At 35.3% G+C, this 14,247-nt stretch overlaps 1 protein-coding gene across 27 annotated transcripts in view; it reads right to left on the bottom strand.

Annotated features, from left to right (window-relative positions):
• Window positions 1-14,247, bottom strand: part of IMMP2L (inner mitochondrial membrane peptidase subunit 2) — a 1,024,913-nt gene that overhangs the window by 878,377 nt on the left and 132,289 nt on the right. For 25 of the 27 annotated variants that reach the window (XM_064289809.1, XM_064289806.1, XM_064289807.1 and 22 more), the window contains one exon: window positions 3,900-4,003. In XM_064289809.1, the coding sequence (XP_064145879.1) occupies window positions 3,900-4,003 (104 nt within the window). Of the gene's footprint in view, window positions 1-3,899; window positions 4,004-7,311; window positions 8,136-9,495; window positions 9,643-14,247 lie in introns of those variants that run through there. The other 2 variants (XM_023544549.2, XM_023544548.2) reach the window with 2 other exon arrangements.

Here is a 14,247-nt window from a genome sequence, read left to right as displayed (position 1 = left end):
CTCATGAAACTCAAATAAGATCTACAGATTACTGAATAGTATTGTATCAATGACAATTTTCTGGTTTCAATAATTTTACTATGGTTACAAATAATAATGTTAGGGGATGCTAGGTAAAGAGTGTACAGGAACCCTCTAAACTATTTTTACTTTTCTTTAAGTCTAAATTTATTTCAAAATAAAGAGCTAAAACATCTTTAAAGGTGATTTTTTAAAGCATCATTATGAAAGAATCTCTGTCCCAATGGACTTGTTAATTGATACACCATTGTGAAATGGCACTACTTACGTTAAGCCTATTGCAGCAAGGCCATCAGACAGGTTAATGAAAAGTCAATTCCAAGGTGTAGAAAATCCACCTTAATCACCACTATTAGTCTGCAAATCCACTAAGAGAGTATGATGCCACCTAAACACACATTGTGTGACTGCACATCAAGTTTTGTGTGACCAATAATGTTATTAGATAAATATACCCATCGAATTAATATTACTAGATAATAAGCTTAAACAATACCTTTTTACAGGGAAAGAAAAAAGAAGACAAGAAAAGATAGGAGGAAATGCAAAGAAATATATATCCCCGGTGCACCCACCTCCTGTCCCTTCCCCTTGACTTTTCATGATTTAGGAACCAGCCTGGGTCAGTAAGCTCTGAATAAAGCCCCTTCCAATAGAATCAACAGTCTGTCCTGCTACAGTATGAGTTTCTGCAACATGAATGAGCTCACAGGCAACTGGCAAATAGGGAAAATATTTCTGCATAAAGCAGCAGTTACGTTAGTTCATATGTGATTTTCCCCAGATCATTAATGTTTGTCTCATTAATAACAGCAACTGAAGACCAAGTACACTAACAGCAGCAAGCCAGGAAAGAATTCTTGTGCACTGAACCCTTCTCTTAGAAGTGTTTATTGCAAAGTTGACTCTGATCTTTGTTAAAAAAAAAAAAATTAAAAGTATAAATAAGTAAAATAATAATCTTTATTTTATTTTTCATGTACAAGCATACAGCTCCGGCCTCAGTACATTTTGTACAAAGCTTGCAACCTTTTCTCTGCACCCAACTGCTGACAAGGCTGCCCTTGTAGCCACATCTCAGCAGCCTCGGCCCTTCCTTATGTCACCTTCCATCAAGCTACCTTCACCTTTTCTTTTTTTAAAGCAAAATGCTATACTTTCTACAATGTTTCATTATTTATTAAAAAATTAACATGTCTTTTAAACTGCACTCATATTTTTACTGAAATTGTTACAGTTTTTATTAGTACTCTAGTGACAAAAGTTGTATACCAAAAAAAAAAAAAACCAAACTCATGGCTGTCGAGTCAATTCCGACTCATAGCAACCCTATAGGAGAGAGCAGAACTGCCCCACAGGGTTTCCAAGGAGTGCCTGGTGGATTTCAACTGACAACCTTTTGGGTAGCGATCGTAGCTCTTAACCACTACGCCACCAGGGTTTCCAAAAGTTGCATAAGTCCTTTTAATTTTAGTATGAAATTACAAACTGCAAAGTTTTCCTGAAATGCATGTATATTATAGCAGAAAGGCTATTCCAATGAAGTAAAGAAAATTATCATCTCTGTTAAACCTGAGTGATGCATTTTGTAAGAAAAGTAACTATTCGGTGTGGTTTGACATGAATTAAATGCGTATTATGAACATTAGTCAAACCAACATCAATCTTTTCAAATGAAAGAGCCTATAAAATGTATAAAAATATGAGAACATGTGTCTATAAAGCATTTTTGTTCATAAAATTAAAAATAAATTTTAAACAGTGGTTTTTATAGTATTAAATCAGACAAAAGAAAAATGAATATTTTTTAGTATTGGACTTCTTGTTTCTTCCTGAAGAAAGCAACAATTGTTGCTTAATGATTATTTGTTATTAGATAATATGATGCCTGTCACTAAGTATTAAAAAAAGTATTATTTTATGTAAATGGCCTGCTACCAACAAGCATCATGAAAGGAAATTTGCTGCCAACAAGCATCATGAAAGAAGATTTGTTATTTGTACATGACAAAATAGGGTACATTATTGACTCATCAAAGATGCAGTTCCACCCAGGTAGTTATAATTTATTGTATCAATCCCAATTTCTAATATACTATTTTTGAAATTATTTTATATAATAAATACCCATCGGTTTAACATTTACATAAATTAATATTGCTCTCTTTTTAATAATATATGCTAGGGTCCTTTTATGAACCCGTGCGATCCTGAGTTTCAAGGAGCTTATACATCATACTGTATGTACTCGTATTTTTTCTAATTACCAATTCATATTCACCCGCTTAAAGATAGCATGCTTCACACACACACACACACACACACACACACACACACACACACAATAACTGCATGATTGTCTGCTCATAGTGTGACCTCTTCCACTTGGGTGGGTATCCTCTCCATCACCAACTGAGGATGTGACCTTGTCAAACCAAAGGCAAAAGAATAATGAGCACGCAACAGGCTAACCCAGCATGGAGAGGGCTGTTAAGGAGGTTGCAAAAACAGTAGTCTGAATGACAAAAAGTATACTCCAAAGAGTAGGTTAATATTAAAGAAAGCACTCAAGAACTCAAAAAGCATTTAATCCTCATACTTGGATATCTGCCATACAAAACTCCACTCAAATTTTATTTATTCATTAGTTATTTAACCAGATTTGGTTACTATGTTTCCAAGTAAATCCTAGGAGAACAGCCTGGAAGGAAATACATTTGGAGAATACTTATTTATTTTCACAAAGCACTAGCCAAAGGTAAGGATGAACAATGTACTGCTTTGACCAAACAATTACTATCACCCAACAAGAAACATTCATTCCAATTCAAAAATCAGAAATATAAATTGGAAAAGTCGTCACTGAACAGTAGGCTTTTACTATCATTTAAAACAAAATAGCAATAAAACTGCTGCATTAATTGCTACTCCAGTGCACTAACTGGCAGAACAGGGAAGCAAATTAAAATATTTTCTTAAGTAGCTGATACCAATACCAAAAGAAATTAGGCAAATTCCGTTGCAGTCTTCTCAGTATGAATTTAGATTTAAAACAAAAAACAGAACATCTCAAACCAAAACCATTCAAGCACGTACCAGGACTTCATATTATTTCATTGTGTCAGTTATGCGCACTTTGACATTCCCTTTCCACATTAAGACCAAAATGAAATTTTTGTTCCTCACCAGTCTCAACATTTTACAGAGAAACAGTGCCACCTTTCGGCCCCAAACAAAAGTCTCCACTCTACTGAAAAACCAAAAACCAAACCCAGTGCCATCAAGTCAATTCTGACTCATAGTGACCCTATAGGGCAGAGTAGAACTGCCCCACAGAGTTTCTAAGGAGCACCTGGCGGATTCGAACTGCCAACCCTTTGGCTAGCATCCGTAGCACTTAACCACTATGCCACCAGGGTTTCCCCATTCTTCTAGCCTTCCAAATTTCCTTTTTTAGCACAACTCCTGATATATACAAATGTCACTGTATTTCATGTCATAATTACCATCTTCTAGAAATACTTTATAGTGACACAAGCTAAGAAAATTCATAGGTAGCATAAAAGTTGTCTACCAAGATGAAAAACTTCAAAATAATCCAAAATAACACCAAGGGCATGTATTTCTTATCAAAATAATAATTTCTAATTACTGTTTCAGAATGCCAATCAACTGATATATTTTTAGTACAAAAGGAAAATTCTTTCACTTTTTATAGCACTGTCATATTTCAAAATTGATTTTAAAAAGCTACAGTATACATATTTAAAATGTACCCATTAATTTAATAATTGGCAATATCAAAACAGCAGCAAATTATCAGATAAACCAATATAAACAGCTTTGTATACAATATAGAAAGTTTCTGATGTACTTACACCAATGACACTATGTCACCACGCTGAACTTCAAAATTCCTAACTTTCCAGTGATTCAGAAGCACTACATCAGATGACTGGCTCCCTCCAGGATTCAAAGACGGCTACAAAATAGGGAGAAAGAGACACATACATCTATCATTTGTATTTTTCAATCTTCACAGTTCTTTGTACTTCATAGCTCTAGTACAGTGCAATAAAAACATTTCTAATATAGTGCCTTTCAATAAATTGCTATTCTAAAGTAACTCCAAACGATGAGTTTTCAAAAAGGCTCGTAGGTAGTCTTCACAAATTAACCAGAAATAAATAAAACTATCGATATTTACTTGAAAGGAAAACACGCTAGATACTCAAATTTCTACCAAACTCTAGTAAAGAGGTACGGAAAGCTTTAAGGATTAAAAACCATGAAGAAGAAGTAAGTAAAATCTCCCAACAGATTACTCAGATAAGATCTAATTCCACAGAGGTACACATCATTGTTCCACGGAGGAAAAGAGGAAATGATGGGGATTCCCCACCCTGCGCTCTCTTTTCACAAAAGCGCACGGAGCAAGGGTCCTGGTCCCAATTTGAGCTAAGAAGTGGATTCAGATAAGTCTACATATGCCTGAAGATTGAAGGGGCAAGAAATGAGGAACATTTGGGGTAAAAATTCTTATGAGGGTAAGAAGCCACCTAGGCACAAAAATTTGACTGATAAGCTATGAAGCCAACATACCTGTCACTTGGCCAGAGATTCAGCCTAAACCCATGGTCACATGTCTGAAACCAGAAGTATGAATGGTGGGGCAAAAGAATAAAAAAAAAAGTAACAGGGCTGTTTCACTATTGACTTTACAGTATCTCAGGGAACAAAAGCATCAGGGACACCAATGTCATGATGGGAAGCAGCAATTTTTGTGGTGATGGGAAAGGTACCAAACAACTGGGATTCTCAACCTTCACTGAGGAGCTGATAGTGGCATCAAGAAGAGACTCAACCACAGCAAGCCACAGCAGGATCAAGGAACACAGTGAGTGCCATCCGTATTCCTTAGATTTGCATCCCAACCGCTCCACATTCAGACCCAAACTACCTTTACATTATATTAATTCATCTGCTCAACCCACTAATCAATCTGAACCACTCCTCATCCATTGGTTTTTCACTGTTCTTTCAAATTTCCATGATACTCTCTGCCTAGAATGGCTTCTTCCCCCTCATTTCACCCAACAAAAGTCCATGAATTAGGGTCCAACTTATCTCACCTTCTTGATACTGAAGCACATGAGCAGCAACAACGGCTGTAATGAAACTATGTTGGATTTATACAGCAGTTTACTGTTTAAAAAAATACTAAGAAACAACATTTTTCCATCTTCCATCTCCAATACTTTATCATATAATACTCACCATACACTACATTTCTCTTATCTCTCGTATTAGACTGTTGGCTCCTGGAGGATACAAACATATCTTACCCAGCCTTTGAAAATTTAATACAAGGCCTTGTATATTAAGTCACAAATAAATATCTTTGGAATGAATAAATTGTAGAGTTTAACATTTTAACAATAGCAACAAATACAAGTAAAACGGTTTTTCCTTTTGTACATCTATAATAAACTACGGTTACTATTTATTATTAAGGAGGTCTAGTGGCACAGTGGTTAAGTATTTGAATACTAAACAAAAGGTCAATGGTTCGAATCCACCACCGCTCCACCGGAGAAAGATGTGTCAGTCTGCTTCTGTAAGGATTACTGCCTTGGAAACCCTATGGGGCAGTTCTACAGTTCAACTGCGTCCTATAGGGTCACTACAAATTGGAATTGACTCCATGGCAATGAGTTATAGCTATTTATTATTAGAGTCAATTTTTTTTATTTCATGTGCATCTCTGATAAGATTATTCTAAGAATGCCTCTGATACAATACCTTTTAAAAAAAATGTGGCATCTCGTAATAACAAGAACAAAAATAATTTAAATTATTTCCGACTGCCCATTCTTAATCTCTTTTATTGGTGTTTTTCAAAAGTGTGTGACCATGACCCATGATAAGAAATGCATTTTACACTGCACTCAATACACACACGCACACATCTACCTGAAACAAAAGCTTCACAAAACCATAATTACATTTATGACATGCACCCGGATCCTTTCTATGCTCTCCTAATCCATGTTTTCAAAGAGCTGTATATAATCCACCGTATTGATTTCACACCCACTGCACTGATTTTGGAAATCCTGGTGGTGTAATGGTTAAGTGCTATGGCTGCTAACAAAAAGGTCGGCAGTTCAAATCCCCCAGACACTCCTTGGAAACTCAATGAGGCAGTTCTATTCTGTCCTACAGAGTCATTATAAGTCAGAATCAACTCGACAGCAACAGGTTTTTTATACTGATTTTACAACCTACTAATGAATGGGTTGAAATGCTAGGTGTTAAAAATGGCTTTAAGATGACTCCTCTTCAATTATTACTCTATAAAAGATGCTTTCCCCAGAATTCTATCCTTAAATTTAACTCTTCCTTTAAATTCTTTTCATATAAAATCTCATTGATATTCTCAATTACAAACACCACCCATATACCCATGATTCCTAAATCTATAGTTCTAAGTAGATTCCTTCTCCTCTATAATCAATCCTTAGCCCTTCATACCGCAATACTTAACACATTGTAATGTAATTTTTGTTTATCTGTCTTCCCCACATCTAAGCGTGAAGCACCTTTTGTCCATTATTATAACCCCCTAGGTAAGTTTATTCTCCAATCTTAACATCTTTCCTATGCTTCAAACACGTATTTCCAACTGGCTGCTGGTCACCTCATGCGATAAACCATTCCCCTCATTACAAACCTTAGCTTCCACCACCAACACCACTACTGTCTTTAAGATAGAAATCAAGACACACCCTCTCAACCACAAGCAGTTCTCTATACTCAGGTTATTTTCTTACATCTCCAAGCTGTCGTATAAGCAAATACTTCTGCCTGAAATGTTTTCTCCTCTCTCCACTTTCCTGCCATCTGGTTAACTCATACTTCAACACAAAATTTGAATCCCATGAGGCAATCACGCAAGGATTCTTTCCTAAACTTCCTCTCTCCTTCTCCCAATCATTCTTGTTGCCCAAGAGAGAGATCATATTCTACCCCAACTTTCAAGTATACTTCTATATTCCCTTCCTTGGTTAACAGTATTACCATTCGCCCTATCCCCATACAACAAGACTCTTGAGTCTTCCTTAATTTCTAACTCTCTCTTTGAGTCTCCTATCATCAGACTTTCCCTCTGCCAAGAAAGCATTTTCTCCACTTGGAAAATTCTACTCATCTTTCAAAGCCCAGCTCAGATGATGACTCCTCTGAGAAGCCAAAAACAAAAAAAACCTGCAGTTCCCTTGGGATAATTACATCCTGGTGCTTCAAGACTGGGGACAGAAGAATCCTCATAGATCCAAATCTTGACACTTGGGTTCATCTTCCCTTGTAGAATCTCTCATCTACCCAACTTTTCTAATGCTACCTGTTAAAACAAAAGGTAAAACGTTCCAAACAAAAGATTTATACAGAGGGGAAAAAAAAAATCCCAGAAGAAAGCGTATCTAATTTGAAATAGTAAACTGTTAAAATCATCAGTCAACACCTGGAAAATCTTTTTGATTTTATAAAGGATGCCACAGAGTTTTCTTTCACCCTTTCCTCTCCCCCGGAAGGTTAAATTAATCATCCCCCACCTGCTACCACACCAATTTAGGTAAACTTCAATTATAGTTCTTAAAATCCTGTTATAAGTATCTGTCTACACATAGGACTCTCTCACTCAACTATAAGTGTTTCAACTGAAGGAATCATGCCTTGCCAATTTTTGTATGTTCAAACCCTGAACAGTGGCTGGAAAAATAATGTTTTTATACTTCAGAAGGAAATTAAAAGTTTTTAAAAGTATATTTAAATAAGATGTTCCCTAAGCAATCTACATTATCTAAACAACATACACATCTCTTTTAATAAAAACATATTTTGAATGAGTAGGTATAGTAAGAAATTTTGACAGTCTCATCAAGTTAAGCAATTTAAACATTAGGAATAAAGTCGAATAGTGCTTTATTACTATCCACAATGAAATAATGCTAATGACAAAGGAATAGTAAAGATAGTTGTATCTTTACTATTCATTTATGAATATGAATAACACATAACATAAAGAAAATCCTCCTTGAATTGGGAAATTTTTCCCATATCACTATAAAAGGATAGTTCTTTGTACTTCAATAAAGAGAATTACTTAAAAAAAAAAAAACTTTCTAAGTTTCCTAAAGCTGCTTCTGAGAAGAAAATGATGCACAAACGTCAAAATGAAAAATTTATATAGGAGATTTTAAAAGCCTAATTTGGATTATGCTAACTTAGAAAAATTAGTAAACTATGCCATTACTTAAAAGTTTTACATCTTGATTTTCCTTGTGGGGATGCAGTCAATGTTTCAGATAAAGCAAGCAATCTTTTCAAAGAAGTGATACACATCAAATCTAAATTAAAAGTCATAAACTTTGATAACTGATGTGAGCACAGTCTATCTATCTATCCATCCATGTATATATATATATATATACACATAGTAGGTTGCTAACATTTTAAATCCTAGCTTCCCAGGGACTACATCGAAATTATAACCAACTTAAAGTTTCCAGAAGTAAGAAACTTGAGAATATTTAATTTAGGAGTTTGCACCCTGTATCTCAAAGTACGTTACTGCTGTCATGTGTTCCTTCTAGTAGTCAAGATTTCCAAGAGTAAGTAGAAAAACAATGAAAATCACTGGTGTTGACAAACACAGAATAACACAAGGCCGACGGCTACTCTGCCCAACTTTTCTTCACTTACATTCTCACACTTAATCTATTCCTCTGCTTTTATCATGGACCATGAACAGTCGAAATCAAAAGACTTGGAGAAATCTTGCTCCAAAGACAGAAAATTGTGTTCAAATCATGGTTCCATTTTTTTTATTAGCCATGTTGTTGTTGTTAGCTGCCACGGAGTCGGCCCCTGACTCATGGCGACCCTGGGTGCAACCTGAACGAAACGCTGCCCAGTATCCCCATGATGAGCTGCAGGTTGGGCCGTTATGATCCACGGGGTTTTCGTTGGCTCATTTTCAGAAGTAGATCACCAGGCCTTTCTTCCTAGTCCATCTTTGTCTGGAAGCCCCAGTGAAACCTGTTTAGCATCATAGCATTATGCACGTACTGGCCAGGCATCAGACCCAGCTCTTTCACGTGGAAGGTTAAGAATTTTACCACTGAACCACCAGCGCCCTCTCTCGCCATATTACTGAAAGCAAATTATTTAAACTTTCTAGGACTCATTTTCCTCATCTATAACATGTGGATTATAGTTCCACTTACCTCACAGGGTTGCTATGAAAATTATGAGATGAACCAATCCACAAAAAGTTCTTAACACAGCAAATGCTAAACAGTCAACGAATATGATGATAGTGATGAGATATCAACAACAGAATAAAGGATAACAAAATCAAGCACAGTATTTTTTCCATAAGACTCAAGATAAAATTGAGTCTTTACATAGTACCTTGTACTTTTTTCATTTTAAATACTTCTGGAAGTCTCCAGGCAGATAATTCTATCCTTCATTTCAAAAGCCTCAGTAAAGTGTTTCTGCACTTCTTTTAAGCAAGTGAAGTCAGTATGCTTCTATCTTGAGCCTCAATTGTTCTACCTACAGGGATTGATCCAAAAAAAAAATTATTTTTAATATGCACAAGTATTTATCACAGTACTGCCTATACTAGGGGAAGGGGGGACTACAGAAAACCTAAGTGTCCATTAATAAGTACTGGGTAAATAAATTATGACAACCGTCTTGTGGCATTCTGTTGTTGTTGGCTGCCATCTAGTCAACTCCAACTCATGGTGACTTTCTATACAATAGAATAAAACGTTGCCAGTCCCACATCATCCTCACAATCAACAGCATGTTCAAGGCCATCATTGTAGCCACTGTGCCAATGCATCTCACCAAGGATCTTCCAAGACCTTGCTGGCCCTCGACTTCACCAAACAAAATGTCCTCCTCTAGTGACTGAAGATATGTCCAAAGCAAGTAAGGCAGACAATGTTCTGTGGTGATCCCTAAGGGTTTCATTGGCTATCTTTCAGAAGTTGATTGCTAGGCCTTTCTTCCTAGTCTGTCTTAGCCTGGAAGGTGTGCTAAAACCTGTCCATCAGGGGTGGCCATGCTAGTATTTGAAATACCAGTAGCATAGCTTTCAGCATCATAGCAACAATCAAACTACCACAGTACAACAAACTGACATATGGGTGGTGGTAGGACATATTATGTAACAATTAAAATTGATGCTGGTCGTGGGCACAGGAGTATGCCATGATATTTCGAGTGAAAAAGCATTTTTTTTAATTTTATGAATATGTTCTAAATTTTAATTTTTAAAACAGACACATATAAAAAGAAATACATAGAAAAAACTAATAGTTCTTATCTCTGGTTGATGAAATGAGATTGTGATTTTCCCTTTTTTTTTTTGCTCAATTGAATTTCATATAATTTTTTTTACAATGAACATGTATTTATTTAGAAGAAATTTTAAGTTAGATTAAAAATAACTTTTTGTGTACTTTGTTCTAACCTAAATACTATATTGTTCACTCTAAGACAATATAAGTCAGCTTATTTCAACAAATGTTAATAAATTACTCCAAAGCTAGAAATAACAGACATCAAATCTGTTTTCAAAACAAATACAACACACAAGTAAGGCTTTGAAACTATCTCTGATCAAAGACTATGCTGAAAGATTTTTATTCCTCTCACAAACAAATATGATTGTCAAGGTATCCTAAATCCTCAGCTTGTGTCTAAGTTCAAATCATATGATGGTCTGGGTGGAATTTATGTCTTGGTTTAGGAAAACAAAACTCCCCTAGAGAATTAAACAGAGTCATGACAGATTTCTTGCCTTGTAAGATTTAACTGCAGCCATCAATCAATAAATGATATTTTTCTGGTTTTGATTTTTTTCTATAAATTTTTTGTTTTTAATTTTTAAAAAAGTTCACAGCTATGATTCAATGCCTACAGTCAGCCAACAAAGCCTGGTTTTAACCTCGCTTTTTTGAGAGCAGTGTTTTCAAAGTTTTCAGGCCTATCCTGGGCACCACGGTACATATATAAGCTACAAGATTTAAATATTAATTTTTGTGCTTTTAAATGAGAATGGTCTCCAGCACGGCCATTAGGAATCAGCAGTAGCCCTTAGGTATCTTTCAAAGGGCAATTATTTTAGAGAAATGATTAGGGGGAAACCTATCAGTTAAAAAATAAAAACAAAGAAACTGAAGTAGCACTGTTTTGAACTTTTTAGTACTATAGAAGGCCAGGAAGCATGAAGTACAGTTAAGATAATTCTGTACTGATTACAGAATTATTATTAGATGCCACACCTTTGAAAGAATCTGGACAAACGGTATAAAACGTCATCTTCCTCACCTGGCTATTCAGGAGTCTATAGCCTTTGTATGGCTTCTGTGGTACCTGGATTTGTCCCACTAGAGGTGCATAATACAACGTCGTATAACTGTAGCCAGCTCCACATGAGGCTTTAACTTAGAAACGAACATTCTTCTCATTTAAAATGTGCTTACTACTCACACCCCTTAACACTTGACCTCCTACAATGACTAGCCATCTAATTCAAACTTACTTAAAATTTTGACCTTAGGGCCCTTAACCTGGTAAGGTGATTGAAACTTAAACTTTCACACATACATTTCACTTGAGTGCTAAAAGGAAGAACTGAAATCATAAGCTATCTCAAAAAATGTGTACATATTAAGTCCTAGCTACATACGATACTTTATTAAGTATAGAAAATGGATCTTCATGCCTGCCTCACCTTCCACAGACTCCCCCAGATGCGTGTCTGCTGGCATTGTGAAGGTCCTCTGTTCCCGGAGTCACTTTAGTGCTCTGGCTGTGACCAGTCACTCCACCTTGACCACACAGTTCTGACAGTCCCTCTCTGCTCACATGAGTACCCTTGGGACATGTCCCACATGAGCTTGGTAAAGAGCTATCTAACTTAAAAGACAACAGGGAAGAAGCTTCCTTTGTCAAGGATGTGAAGCTATAAAAATTCATTCATGCTTTCTTTTACTCATTCATTCATTCATCCATCACTGAATAACTATTAAATTCCAATCTATGCTAGGCATTGTGCTAAGCAATGGGATCCTTCACCCTTGAAGATCCAGGTATGAATCTAATAACATTTTATGCAGAAAGAGATTTAAGGACCTATTTTTTTTTTTTTTTTTTTAAATAAGTTTGTCTGATCTCATCACCTTATTCATAGACTTATGGTTCATCGGAATTCCCTTAAAATTGGGGTAAATATTTTCCTCCTCTTTTCAATATTTCTATAGGAAATAGTATTCACATAAAAATAACTTTTATTTCTGTAGATACTATAATTTTAAGAGTTCTTTATTTAAAAAGCAAGCCTTTAGGCTACGTTAATAAAATAATAACATACACCATATTTATTTCAATTTGAAGTATAATGAGCTGCTCATTTGTCATTTTCCTAATCTTTTCTGTATTACTTACATACCACAGAGTGACATGTCAAAGTTTTACAGACACTGGTATACTGCTTATAGGAATAAAAGACTTTACAAACTATCTGAAAGGTAATTTTTGCCAAAATCTATCAGAAGGCTTCAAAATGGTCTCATCCTAAGGCCTGGAGTGTCATATTTTAAAAAAGTTACCCTAAGTAAATAATCAGAAATATGTACAAAGATGTGTACACAAAGATGTTCATCATACATTACTTATAAAAAAACTGGATCAACCTAAATATCAACAATAGGTGTACACAAAGATGTTCATCACACATTACTTATAAAAAAACCGGATCAACCTAAATATCAACAATAGGAAACTGATTAAATAAGCAATCATTAAACTGTAAGCTATGTGGATGTCAAATGCCTTTTAAAAATCACATTGCAGAAAGATATATAAGGATATCTGGATATGTCTGGCAAATTTAATTAAGTGAAAAATGTGATAAATGAAAGAGCAATTTTTTCTATATTTTCCAAGTTTTCTCCAATCAATATGCAGTAAGAACAAAGTAATGAGTTGTTTTAAAGAGGAAAACCATCTGATTTTGATATCTTTTTATCATAAATATTTTAAATGTTTGATTTTCTTTTTTTTAAACAAATTCTTTAATGTTTAAGCATCCCCTTAATTCAGATCACTGCAACTAACTGAAAGGTTAAAATCTGCAAACTTTCTGGTTCAATGCAATGATGTGCTAACTATACAGCATTTCCAATTAAAAATGTAGGTGGTGTTTCCTCACTAGTAAAACAGCTATTTAGACAGCTATTCTACATAACAGTTCTAATTAATCATAACAAAAAATAGATTACATATAATTAATGAATATAAAATTTATATAAACAATTCTACATGTTAACAAGAAGGTAGATTGCTACATGTAATATAACCAGCTATATGGAAAGGCTCCCAACTAAGACACATCTATATACTGACATGTCTTTAACTTCCTCATAAAACTAAGTAAGGCTTTCTTAGTCACTGGTAGGGCCTTCTCCACTGCCCAGCTGACACGATTGTTCTCTCTGACGTATCCTCTTCCCCTCAGGAAAAAGTTCAAGCAAAGTATGTAGTAACAGAAAGGAAGTGGTTCAGCAAATAACCAAAAGTTTTTGGAGGCTTCTTGAATGATTTCCCCAGAAGCACATTACCCCAAGGAGGCTAAATTCCAAAAATACCAAACAGGTACAAGTGTGTCACAATCTGGTCAGATCACTTATACAATATCCAGGAAGCCTGTGAAGGTGAGACCATGGATTTTAGATCCTACAGCTCCTCACTGTTGGACTTGATGCTGTAGCATATGAAAAAAAAAAAAAAAGACGCCATTCCAACAGGACAGTGTATCAATAGAAATTTTGGTCCATGGGACCTTGAACTACATGGATCAAAACTATTAGAATTAATTAGAATTAAGGGGTTCAAATGCGTTGGAAACAGAGTCTAACACAAGGAACTGAAAAGCACTGTGGCAGATGAAAGGGACAAAAGCATATAGTCCTTGTATCACTTATTTATTATTACAAAGCAAACCACTCCAAAACTTACAACAAAAATCATTTATTTGCTCATAATTCTACAATTTATATTATACTTGGCAAGGCAGTTCTTCAGCTAGTCTTGACTTAGGGTTCTTCAAGCAGCTGTAGTCATGAGGTAAAAGTGTTCCACAAG

This window comes from Loxodonta africana, chromosome 8 (genome assembly GCF_030014295.1).
Source record: "Loxodonta africana isolate mLoxAfr1 chromosome 8, mLoxAfr1.hap2, whole genome shotgun sequence".
In the NCBI taxonomy this organism is placed as follows: domain Eukaryota; kingdom Metazoa; phylum Chordata; class Mammalia; order Proboscidea; family Elephantidae; genus Loxodonta; species Loxodonta africana.
The sequence above is the reverse complement of the archived record's forward strand: the minus strand, read 5'-3'. Positions and strand labels throughout refer to the sequence as shown.